At 42.8% G+C, this 13,023-nt stretch overlaps 1 protein-coding gene across 3 annotated transcripts; it reads right to left on the bottom strand.

The window, feature by feature from the left end:
• Positions 1-794: 794 nt before the first annotated feature.
• Positions 795-12,792, bottom strand: LOC115205236 (short coiled-coil protein B). Of its 3 annotated transcripts, XM_029771004.1 has the most exons (5): positions 12,642-12,792; positions 5,707-5,766; positions 2,297-2,368; positions 2,105-2,185; positions 795-2,017 (listed from the first exon to the last, which is right to left on the bottom strand). In XM_029771004.1, the coding sequence occupies exons 3-5, from the start codon at positions 2,313-2,315 to the stop codon at positions 1,875-1,877; spliced, it is 243 nt and encodes an 80-aa protein (XP_029626864.1). In that variant the 5' UTR covers positions 2,316-2,368; positions 5,707-5,766; positions 12,642-12,792; the 3' UTR covers positions 795-1,874. The 3 variants fall into 3 exon arrangements, with proteins under 3 accessions (XP_029626864.1, XP_029626865.1, XP_029626863.1); XM_029771005.1 differs by lacking the exon at positions 5,707-5,766; XM_029771003.1 differs by lacking the exons at positions 5,707-5,766; positions 12,642-12,792 and adding an exon at positions 4,169-4,396.
• Between the last annotated feature and the right edge of the window lie 231 nt (positions 12,793-13,023).

Raw genomic sequence — 13,023 nt, 5'->3', positions numbered from 1 at the left:
AGTTTCTAATTCAATGGATTGACGTGCCACCTTGTCCCGGGCCTGCTGTTTCGACCCTCTCTCTCTACCGCACCTGCTGTCTCTAACTCTGAATGATCTGTTATGAAAAGCCAACTGGCATTTACTCCTGAGGAGCTGACCTGTTGCACCCTCTATAACCGCTGTGATTATTATTTGACCCTGCTGGTCATCTATGAGCATTTGAACACCTTGGCCATGTACTGTTATACTCTCCACCCGGCACAGCCAGAAGACGACTGGCCACCCCTCAGAGCCTGGTTCCACTCTAGGTTTCTTCCTAGGTTCCTGCCTTCCTAGGGAGTTTTTCCTAGCCACCATGCTTCTACATCTGCATTGCTTGCTGTTTGGGGTTTTAGGCTGGGTTTCTGTATAGCACTTTGTGACATCGGCTGACGTAAAAAGGGCTTTAGAAATAAATTTGATCGTTGTGGTCAATACATTTAAGTTCAAACAATCTAGGGATTGGTATGTCAACTGAAAATCAGGCTACCACAGGCCCCAGCAGCACATGACAGATTTTGAAATATAATATTAACTATAAGAACATGTTCCTGATTGTTGAGACACAGAGCCGTGTGTTAGCTGTGGACATACAGTATAATGCCTCGACATGTCAACAGATACATTTACAGCATGACCTCAGTGAGATGCAGAACGCCAAAACTCAAAGTTGGCTGTGCCTCATTTGTCTTTCCGGGCACCCTTAGAGCCCATGTGGAAGCTGGAGATGTGATTTAGAGAGGACTATGTGGAGACTACACCACCACATACACTCAAAGGGAAATCAAACACTTTTATTAAAACAAATGCATTTAAAAAGAACATAATGGTCAAATGTACACAACGGCTACACATCAAGGTTTAGGGTGACTTCCACCGACTGACAAATGCAACGAATCAACTTTCTCTACCATTGATGCACATGCCCCAAATTGTTTATTCAATGACAATTGATTTTAGAAAATACAAGGGCTGAACTCTGTTTTAACATCTTTGTGTTTGATGAAAACTTAGCCAGTGGAGATAATCATTGCAATTGAGCCTAGACCTAAAAGCATAGTCTAATAATATGCCAAACAATATTAAAGCATACAATATTAAAACATGATGACCTTAGGGCTCTATTCAAGCTGTAAAGCTGAAGCATTACAGATTCTGCGATAGAAATGTAAAGGTAATTTCCAATTGAGCCGACATATGCAGCGTTTACCATGAATGAGGTCTCTTCTAAAGCGGGAACATTGCCTTTAAATTTGAATCACGCTGTTAAGATGAACTTCCGCGATGCGGATTGAATAGAGCTCTTAGGGTTGCATAATTCCAGTAACTTTCTCCAAATTCCCTCGGTTTTCCAGAAATCCTGGTTGGAAGATTCCTGCAATTAGAAGTGGATAAGCAGGAAATCTGGGAATCCTCTACCTGGGATTTCTGGAAAACCTGAGACTTTTGGGAAAGTTACCGTCATTTTGCCAGCCTATTTAGACTACTAGGCAATCTGAAATGACAGGGTTCCCTTGTCTCTTCCTCCAGGCGAGGTTGTGTGTAGTAAAAGAAACATATACACCCAGAAATAACATAAAGTCGGATACAACAACTGTGTAACAAATGGCAATAACACTGTAACATAAATATTAAAGTTAAAAAGTAACCCAACGTAAACAATTGAGTTTCACTGTAGAAATCTTAAAGGTGGCGAAGTGAGGGGAGGGTCTAGGGCTATGGATGTCATGACGACAAAGGCAAACTCTACCAGCTGTAGTTCAGGGGGGGTTATTGGGTGGTATTTGGGTTAGGAGGGCTGAAGGTAGAGGGGGGTTGGTTTAGGAGGGCAGTGGCGGTTCTTGTCTGGTCCATTATTTTCGTTTGCTCTTGGTGTCAGTGGTCTGGAACACGCTGGAGGCAGACATAAGGTTCTCGATGTACTGACCCAGAACCTGGTTCTCAGACTTCAACTTCAGGTTCTCCTCCTTCACCGCGTCCACACGCGACGACAGGTCTGACAACAACAATGATTTAAGGAATTGCAACAACTAACATTATTTACCGCTGCTTTCATCTGTCTGCAAACATCCAGCTGTCTCACCTTCTAGAGTGTGCTGAAGCTCCAACACCTGGTTTATAAGCCTAGTCTTTTCTTCCAGCTCAGCCTGATTCTCCATTTCACCTACAACACACACACACAACGCATTTCTATTACAAACATGTCCACAGGAAACAAATGCTGTTGACATTGCACATTTCACAGAAGTATGTGAAGCAAGCCTTAGGCTCTTACCATCCCCGTCGGAGCTCATGGCGAAGTACTCGTCTTCCTTTTTGGAATGCAGGGCTGCGACTTACAGGGTCACTGGAAGGGGACAAACATTTTGAAGGAATAGGATTTTAGGCAAGGGTCAATGGCCCCTGACTGACCTGTTCAACTCTTATGTATACTGAACAAAAATATAAAAACTCAACGATTTCAAAGATTTTACAGTTCATAAGGAAATCAGTCAATTGAAATAAATAAATTGGGCCCTAATCTATGGATTTCACATGACTGGGAATACAGATATGCATCTGTTGGTCACAGGTACCCCAAACATGCTCAATGGGTGACATAGCCTGCATACTCAGACATGAAATAACTGACATTTTCAGCTTTCAGGAATTGTGTACAGATCGTTGAAACATGGGGCCGTGCATTATCATGCTGAAACATGAGGTGATGGCGGCAGATCAATGGCACGACAATGGACCTCAGGATCTCGTCACGCATCTCTGTGCATTCAAATTTACATAAAATGCAATTGTGTTTGTTGGCCATGGCTTATGCCTGCCCATACCATAATAACGCCACCCCCACCATGGGGCACTCTGTTCACAACGTTGACATGAGCAAACCCCTCAATGCCATACACGCGGGTCTGCGGTTGCAATGGCGGTTGGACATAGTGCCAAATTCCCTAAAACAACATTAAAGGCAGTTTATGGTAGAGAAATTAACATTCAATTCTCTGGCAACAGCTCTGGTGGACATTCCTGTAGTCAGCAATGCGAATTGCACACTCCCTCAAAACCTCTGTGGCATTGTGTTGTGTGACAAAACTGGACATTTTAGAGTGGCCTTTTATTGTACCCAGCACAAGGTGCACCTGTGTAATGATCATGCTGTATAATCAGCTTCTTGATATGCCACACCTGTCAGGTGGATGGATTATCTTGGCAAAGGAGAAATGCTCACTAACAGGGATGTAAACAAATTTGTGCGTTTGGAACATTTGAGCTCTTTTATTTCAGCTCATGAAACCAAACATGTTGCATTTAGATTTTTGTTCAGAAAAGTAGAGGTTTGTGACGTAGCGTCTGCCTGTGTAACAATTTTACGATTGACAGACATGCTGTAAATTATTCAATACAATCAATGCAACGGTCTCTACTGGTAGATTTACATTTGTTACCGCTGCTCCATTCAATTTGCAGCCAAGTGGTACACTTCCATTGTGAATAAGTTAGTTGTTGGCTATATTTCATTTCAGCTACTTTAAAAAGGAGCAATCTGGAATTGCTACATCCATTTTTGGACTTCTAAAATTAATGATATAGCTATACCCATTCATTATTGGATAGTCAGTACTTAATCTGATCATTCCTTGCATAGCTCCGTCTGAATAGGAGTGGTTACATTTCTCCAGACCCAGTCCAGCTTTTTAATAAAACAGTGTCGGGGTTCTGCTTTGTTTAAATCGCAATTTCTCTCTTTTTTTTTGATACACTGACTGACAAGATTATCACTCTAACCCTAGTTGAACATAGATTTAGCGTGCTATGTAATTTAACCAGCTAGCTAGCTAACGTTAGCTAAAAATACAAATTGTCTGCCCGCAATCACAACCTAGAAACACTTGTCCACCCAAAATCTAACATTATTATTATACACTTTGACTTACGAATCGGGTAGCCACCGGTAATGTTATAAATTATGTTATTCTACCAGTGTCCAGGCCAAAATATTAGCAGACTGTTTAGCTAATCTTGCTAGCTATGCGGCCAGCTGGCGAAACAAACCCTGACCGGCCTGTCTTATTTGCTACCCAGAACAATACTTTCTACAAAGCCATTAAAACAACACAAGTCGAAATTGACAGAGAATATTAAAATGACTTACCCTCAAAGACAAAAAAAAAACAAATATGCAATGTTGTGCTGAAATGGGAAAACGTTAGAAAAAATGTCAGCAATCCTGCCAGCAGCTGTTCAAGGTAATTTAGGTGTCAAGCCTCTTCGTGAGATGTTCCTCGTGTGTCCGCTAGAGGGGTGTAAGACTGATTGTATCCAGAGCCATAATTTACCTACAGTAGATACTAACGTATTTATGGCATTGATTGTGGACATTATTGCGAGCTCCTTTGAAACAATGCTGCAGCTGGTCAATGACATTGCATTTTGTTGTAGACAGTTAAGACAAGTAAAAGCGTGGTCAAAAGCTTTTTTTTTAAAGATTTCTATTTTATTTTGGAGTTGCACAGGGGTATACCACAAAACAGAAATGCTACCACCATAGCATTTTCTCCATACATTTGATAATATTTATTCCTAATGCTTTTGCATCATAGAAACCATTTGGAGAATGGAGACTATGGATGGTTCTCAGCACAGACAAGCAGAGTAAGTTAATGTAGCTATTCATTACAGATTCTCCAGTACTTTTGTATACTTTTTAGCCAATAGTTCTGAAAATTGCCTACTACGTCACATATGAGTAGATATGTGCACCATGTCATTGCTCTCTCTCTGCTGTGTCCACTGAGCCGTTGGGCCCGCTCTGCAACCTCATTGGAGAACGCTGGACAGGTCTCTTCTAGCTGTCACCTGTGAGAGCAAAATTATGTTAGAATACTGTTATTGCATCAAATGGTTGTTTTATGGCGTAGAATAGGGTTCTTAGAACACTCATCTATGCGTTGTCTCCTGAGTTGGGCCTCTGGGGCTTAATGCTGACAGTGGATTTACCAGGCCTTTGGTGATAAAACCTAAAGACCGCATTCCATAGCATGAGTTGGTGTTTGTTTACTGGGAGGTACCAGGGTTGCGATGGCTCGGGTATGGATAATTATGAGAGGACAAAAGTTGAAGAACATACGCACATCCAGGTACTTTCCGCAGGCGCTGGAGTTGTAGACAAACTCATGGAAAACAGAAAGGAAAACGCAGCACACTGTAGCTCATGCTCCTAGGTTATATTTATTTATAATAACGTTTTGACCCTAAGGTCTTCATCAGGCATCCATATCCCAGGTCGGGGTGGAAGGTCCTATATATAGGGGCAGTACTCAGTTACATCACTTCCTGAAACAACAGGTAAACAATGTATAACAGTTTCACAATATCACAATTCAGTGTATCAAAATATATGATCATACACAGGGAATGTGATCCATATTTACAGTAATATACATAAAAAATAAATCCTAATTGAATATTCTAAATACATTTTGACATAAAAACAGTTTCAAGTCAAACTCCTCATTAAGTCCAAGAGGAGACAGTGTTCAGCCTGTGGATCCAGGATGATTCCCTTTGAAGAAGTTCTCTCTCAATGTTCCCTCCGTGACATCTTGACCATTTCTATTCCAATGTATCTCAGAGAACTAATAGGATGTCCAGCTTGTGCAAAACGAGCAGCAACCTGATTTTTTGTCTCACCTGTCCGTATATTGCTGCGTTGTTCACTGATCCGTGTCTTAAGGCTTCTATGAGTTTTCCCTATGTAAGACAGACCACAAGGATATTTCAACATTTAAATATCATTGGTGGACATGCAGGTAATTAGGCTCTTGATCTTAAATCTTTGTCCTGTGTGTAAATAAGTAGCATTTGTACGTAAAGCTGCATTGACCACATTTGTAATTACCCTCCAGAACCTTGTCCAAAAAAGTTTCCCCCTTTCTCTGGTGGGTAATCAGATTTAACCACAAAATCTAATATCAATATTATTAAAATGGCGCCGATGAAGGCAGACGTTTTACGTGTCCCCAACCGATTGTGTTTTTTGTTCGTTTATTTGCGTTGTTTGTAACTTATTTTGTACATAATGTAGCCGTTATCGTCTCTTATGACTGAAAATAACTTCTGGACATCAGGACTGAGATTACTCACCACTGACTGGCAGAATCCTTTTTTCCCCTTTAAGTTTGGCGATGACAACAGTGGTAGGCCTGATCACCGACAACGACGAGACAGCCTATAGGGAAGAGGTCAGAGACCTGGCCGTGTGGTGCCAGGACAACAACCTCTCCCTCAACGTGATCAAGACAAAGGAGATGATTGTGGACTACAGGAAAAATAGGACCAAGCATGCCCCCCATTCTCATCGACGGGCTGCAGTGGAGCAGGTTGAGAGCTTTAAGTTCCTTGGTGTCCACATCACCAACAAACTAACATGGTCCAAGCACACCAAGACAGTTGTGAAGAGGGCACGACAAAACCTATTCCCCCTCAAGAGACTTGGCATGGGTCCTCAGATCCTCAAAAGGTTCTACAGCTGTACCGTCGAGAGCATCCTGACTGGTTGCAACACTGCCTGGTATTGCAACTGCTCGGCCTCTGACCACAAGGCACTACAGAGGGTACTGCGAACGGCTCAGTACATCACTGGGGCCAAGCTTCCTGCCATCCAGGACCTCTATGCCAGGCGGTGTCAGAGGAAGGCCCTAAAAATTGTCAAAGACTCAAGCCACCCTAGTCATAGACTTCTCTCTGCTACCGCACGGCATGCGGTACCGGAGCGCCAAGTCTAGGTCCAAGAGGCTTCTAAACAGCTTCTACCCCCCAAGCCATAAGACTCCTTAACACCCAATCAAATGGCTACCCAGACTATTTGCATTGCCCCCCCACCCCTCTTTTACACCACTGCTACTCTCTGTTGTTATCACCTATGCATAGTCACTTTAATAACTACCTACATGTACATATTATCCCAACTAACCGGTGCCCCCGCACATTGACTCTGTACCGGTACCCCCCTGTATAGTCTCGCTATTGTAATTTTACTGCTGCTCTTTAATAACTTGTTACTTATTTCTTATCCGTATTTTTTTTTTTAACTAATAATTTTAGAGTTCTTATTGTGCCCGGAATGTTCTCTCAAACTCTGGTGGTCCAGTGACAATGGGCGGCATGACCTTGTGTGTCATTCTCGCCAGTGTCATGACTGTCCTGATCAGGTCAGGTTACAGGAGACCACAATCCTACAGGGTCTCTCTCAACCCCCAACAGAGGATGAGAGATCTAGGGGTATGAGGATGTGGGGGTTTTATGACCCCTCACGCCCATGATAAATCCTAGGACACAGAGAGATTCCTTTGTCCTCGCTATGGAGAACTGGCCTCAGAACATTAAACATGCAATAAATGGACGTTGGAACAATGGTTTCTGTCAGCCACAATGGTGGTCATGACGAGAGATGGAATATGAAAATGTATGTAATTTTTGTTTTATTATTAAAGGTTAACAGATGACGTTATTATGAAAACGTACCTTTAAGAGTTTTCCTAGTATATGCCTGATGTTTATACATTGTACGTTGTGTGGAAAATATCCAAATCAAAGAGAATGTTTTGGTAAAGATGAGATGTGAAGTTAGTGTCTAAAATTGGATTTGAGTAAAATCTAGGCCTTGTCCCTTAACTTGGTACGCCCAGAGAATTGCCCTAAAGGCGGTTACGCCCACTTCTGACCCGAGGGTATAAGACAGATGACTGAAGAATGAACTGTAGACTAAAAGAGACCCCAAGCTGCAGCGAAGGTCTAAATGGTCAACGAACCCCAAAACGCAACACAAAGTTTGAAGACAAAGAAATATTTTTCTACCCAAGCTACGGATGAGTAGCTGTGTCTAAGCGGGTGAATTCAAGCAGAACCACCTAGCCTCCACTCTTCATCGAATCGTGGTATCTACGCTATTTCATTCATACGCTGTGAGCTCTGAGCTACAGAGCTGTCTGTCCTCAGACGACACCACAGAGAAAAGGGAAGAAATCAGACCACCAAGCCAAGAAGGACACTGACATCGTGAGGACAATCCGAGAGATGCCTAAACAAGCCACGCGGGACGCCCCTCTGAGATCTCCAACACGTAATTACATCATTATATTCTGACCCATAAGAGCGGCAGTGCGGGGCAAGGCTAGGTTTAAATAAGCATAGCTGACAAATGAACCCAAATGTATATTTCTCTCGTGTACTTTCTTTGTTTCTCTCTCTTTTAAATCCCCATTTTGGGTAACACGCGCCATAGTGTGTTGGCCCGTTATACTAAGTCCTAATCAATAGCCTAGACTGTGTATGTTTATCATCATTTTAGCTTGCTAGTAAATAAATAATCAACTAAGATTGGTGTGGTAAACTCATTGGTGTTGCCCGGGTTCGTGCAGATTCCTGGATTATGCAACGTTCAGACATGAGACTAGAGGTTGATTAATTTAGCGACTGTTGTAAAATCGATATTCTGATATTCTGAGTTAATTTGGGAAATAGAAACTCAAAACTAATTTTCCCATGGTGCCCCAGGTTAATGAGTTAATAATTGCTTGATTCATTGCTTGATTCATTTAAGCACGCAATTATAAACAGTTAATCATTCGATGAGCAACAGTCGTCACATTAACTAATACAACGTCACGACACCAGCCTCACCCCTTTCGCCAGGTATCCTGAGGAACATGTGCCAACAACACTTCAATCTTATGAACTCAACATTATATTTACACAAGGGTACATGGTTCTGTTCCCATAAGCATTGTCATAGATATCCGTGTAGTCTGCCATATGGCAATGCTAAGTCTCACTTAAAAAAATAAAGGCGATCCGCACACTCTAGGAGCTCAGATGCAAAAATATTTATGTCCAACGTTTCGACAGACAAGCTATGTTCATCTTACCCTGATGAAGACAGCTTGTCTGCCGAAACGTTGGACATAAATATTTTTGCATCTGAGCTTCTAGAGTGTGCGGATCTCCTTTATTTATTTTTTTAAGTGTTCCACTCCGCTAGCCAGCACCTCGCCTAAATATGTGTGCGTTTCTTTCACCTCTTGATAACGCTAAGTCTCACTCATGAAGGCCCGAGGGTAGTTTGTTTACCCATTTGTAAGGCAGAAAACAAAGACACAGCAACCAGCAGGAGGGGTATTTCTGTAGTCATGATTTTGGTAATAACTCCAGGTTGGTTTGCATAACTTCCTTAGGGAAAGTCAAATTACACCCATTGTCCACAAGTATGTTCCTGTATTATGAACAACCCAGAGCTGAGTTTCTAAAACACGCCCACAATATTGAGGGATTGTTTAGGAGGCTAAGTGAAAACAGGTGGATGTCTATTTCTGATAGCAAAAAGGAAAATACAGTAGGGCTATATACATTATCATTCAGTATTGTACAGTATAGAATATGCTACAGTCATTCGGTGTAGTATATTGTCAGAACAACTTGGACAATGTTGGAGGTGACAACTGATGACTTCTCTCCAGTGGTGGTGAAGAAATATAATTTACTGGTGACTGGAGGTGTGTGTGTGTGTGTTTGTTTGTCTGAGGTGGTCACCAAAATCTAAAACAAAACTTTCCGTTTGAAAGAGTACCCCCAAAATTCATAATTTTAGACTTGATGTCCTTTAGATCTGTGCCTGCCCCGCTGCATGCTTTGGTTGCATAGTGATCGACAGGTACCGTGCAGCTCAGTGGGGGTTAGCTAAAGAATAGAGAGCTGAGGTAAGCAGTGGAGTGGTAGATGAAGTACATCACAGCAGTCAAAAGCGACGTGAAGGGTGCAACTGCTGCTTGCAATTCAGGGCATTCCTGCATCTGCAGGAACCCCTATTTACACTTCTATACTATTGGTCCATTTTTAAGCTATGACTTCAGCACATAGGCAGGGGCGCTCCAGTACAGTAGATGTTGTTAATGGACCATAGCGTTGGATGCCCACCGCCGATAAACCCCAAAGAAGAAGAGGCGGGGGCGACAAATGTAGCTAGCTATAGCTAGTACGCACCGGTAGTGTCCTTCAAAAGCTCACGTTTGGTGCGATCCAGTGGGGAAACGGAGAAGATGTTGTCTGTCCCGTTGAGTTTTGATGTAGAGTCATTGCCAGATAAGGTTAATGTAGGAAATGGAAGTTATCCAGTGAGAGCTTATGTTCCTAAAATACTTTGGTGTTTCAGGTGTCAAGTTTATGGGCACGTTGCAGCAGTATGTAGGAGGGAGAGTCCTAGATAGGAGACGAAGGAATGTGTCGTTTTGGTGGAGAAAGTTGTGTGTTAGTTGTGGGGTTGCCCATGGAGCTGGAGATCGGAGGTGTCTGGGGAGAGAAAGGCAGGTTGAGGTTGCTAGGGTCAGAGCTGCACAGAAAGTGTGCTGAGGAAATGGAGAGTGGTAGAGGAAGATGGGACAGAGTGAGGGATCCTGAAAATGTTCCTTTAAGTTGGCAGAGAATATGTGCTTCAGTAAGGCAGGCTTCTTGGAATTCATAGCTATGGTTGTTTAATTGCACGGCAGAAATGGATCGAAAGTCACAGAAGAGATTGTGGTGGCAGCTGCAGATAAATACTTGGTACACAGCATGCGGGTGTGCTACCTAGCAAGCTAGCTAGTTAGCACACGGTATGGCCCCAGCCTCTCGCCAGCTGTGCTAGTGGGAGATGGCGACCGGTGTCCTTGGCCCCCCGCCTGTTGGGTACGGTTTTCTTGGGTGCACAGCAGGTGGGGGCAACATTGTGTGCTAGCTAACTAGCACACTGTGTCGCTAACTATCAAGCTTGCTATTTAGCTAGCAGACGGTGTCGCTTCAGCCTCCCGCCTGCTGTAATATTACTAGCCGGAGGCAGGGCGACCGGTAGACAATGTCCTTGTCGGGCACTGTTTTCCAGCAGTTCTGTAAACTACGGTGAGGGCAGGCGGGAGTGAAGTACACTGTCTACCGGTGTAGCTAGCAAAGAGGCCTCCGGTAGTTTAACCCGGAATTGTGGACACGTGGCACCTGGGACTTTAGTTCTTATGGAAGCCCACTCTTCGGGCGAGTGAGGCAGCAGTAGCGACACAAGAATGGCCCGCTGGACGACACCATGAATTCAAATGCTGTGTTTAAATAAAGTATTAAATTGGATTGTAACGCAAAGGAGTCACGTGCGTCAATACGCATTCTACACTTGTTGACGTGCTTTAAATTTTGTCATGTGCCATACAAAATCAGTGAGACTTCATCAACCATAGGCCAACTCTTTATCATACAATTGTTACTTTTAGAAAATAGATGTTTTATTTATAGTTAGTGTGCTGATACAGTAGCTTAACGTTGTTTTAAGGGAATATCGGAGGCAACGTCTTAATCTGATATGCACGCCCCCACCCTCAACAACCATCCCATTGGTTCCTGCATGAACTCCCCCCATTTTCAAAAATCTTGCCACGCGAAAAGCTAGCTATTCACTGGCGCAAGTGGGAACACTTCAGGCTGAAGAGTAAGTTTCACACATCCCCATACACTAGCACACAGTGTCGCCCTCACCTACTGTGTACCGGAGTCCTCCTATGACTAGCTAGCTAGCACAGTGTCCTTCGCTCATGCCTGCATAACACCTGCCCTCACCGTCGTTAAGAGAACTGCTGGAAAACAGTGACCGCAACAGGTGGGGGCGAAGGACACTGTCTACCGGTTGCCCCCGCCAGCTACTCTGGTACACAGCAGATGGGAGGCGGCACTGCGTGTGTTACAGGTCCCAGTTTTGGGACTGGTGCAGCAGATCATAGTTCCTGTAATACAGGATAAATGATGAAACAGGAGAACGTAGCTTCTCTTTCAAAGGTTCTCTCAATTATCTTATTCAACATTCTCTTAAGTGCAAATCATCTTTTTCTTTCTTTTGTTTTTCTTTAGTGTATTTAATAGTCTCATAAATCCCTGACTTATTACTTCATACACATATCAAACATATACATTTACACCTAAGAAATATTAAACTCCAATCCATTTCACATCCTCAAATTCTTTACATGTTACCCCAAAAACATGAACTCTTAATCACCTGTTTAGGTTAGAATTATGTATTTGACTGTAGCCCACTATAGCCCCATGGGTGACTAAAACATGAAAGCCTTTAAAGACTGGTGTAAGTCATTAGAAGTTACTTTATACCCATGCTCAAAATATATTCACCCAGTGTAAGAAGGGCTAATAGAAAGACAAGACTATTGCAAATTACATTAATGCTAATTATTGGAAAATGATTGAACAAGTTAGCATAGTGCTAACCGAAGCTAGCAACCAACTAACCAGAGCTAGCAAACAGCTAACCGGAACTAGCAACTTTTCTAACATTTACAGTACAACAATTACAAAGTTCTTAAACATCACAGCTACATTACATTCTCTAAACCTTAAGGATAATGTTAGGCGTGTCTTTTTCAATTGGGTTCCCTCTAAATCAAAGGAATGCACCGCCATCATTTCATTTCACAATCGACATGCGTTTTCTGTCTAATACAATTAACGTTACTATGTTATTCAAAACCATTACAATCACTTCAATAGGCAAGTTACAAAACTATATAGTGGTATTCGGTGTATTTTTTCACTTTACTGACCTGTAACACAGGATAAATGATGAAACAGGAGAACATGGCTTTTCTTTCAAAGTGCAGGGTTGCATATAGTCCCAGTGCGAAGGAAACGCGTCTCACTGCCCCCTACTGGACAACAGTAGTATAAATGCATCGCAATGGCAAGACCTTGGAGGACTGACATTTCAGTAAAAGCATTCTTCCCCAATACAATGAAACAATACATAAACAAAATGTAGCCGTACACTTTGTGTGCGTCACACGTGCTAACTAGCAAGTGACACCTAGTGCTAGCTAGCTCGTTAGCTGTGTACCGGAGTCCTTATCTCCTACCTGCTGAACACCTGCCGTCGCTAAAGAATTGCGGAAAATAGTGCCCCACAGGTGGGGCGAAAGACACCGTTGT

The sequence above is a fragment of the Salmo trutta genome, chromosome 13 (assembly GCF_901001165.1).
Source record: "Salmo trutta chromosome 13, fSalTru1.1, whole genome shotgun sequence".
Classification (NCBI taxonomy): domain Eukaryota; kingdom Metazoa; phylum Chordata; class Actinopteri; order Salmoniformes; family Salmonidae; genus Salmo; species Salmo trutta.
Note: the sequence above shows the minus strand (reverse complement) of the source record. Positions and strands in the feature narration are given on the sequence as shown.

Coding starts and splice junctions, on each gene's coding strand:
- LOC115205236 (XM_029771004.1), bottom strand. Junction 2,018..2,104: donor GCTTCAGCACACTCTAGAAG/GTGAGACAGCTG, acceptor TGTTGTTGTCAG/ACCTGTCGTCGCGTGTGGAC.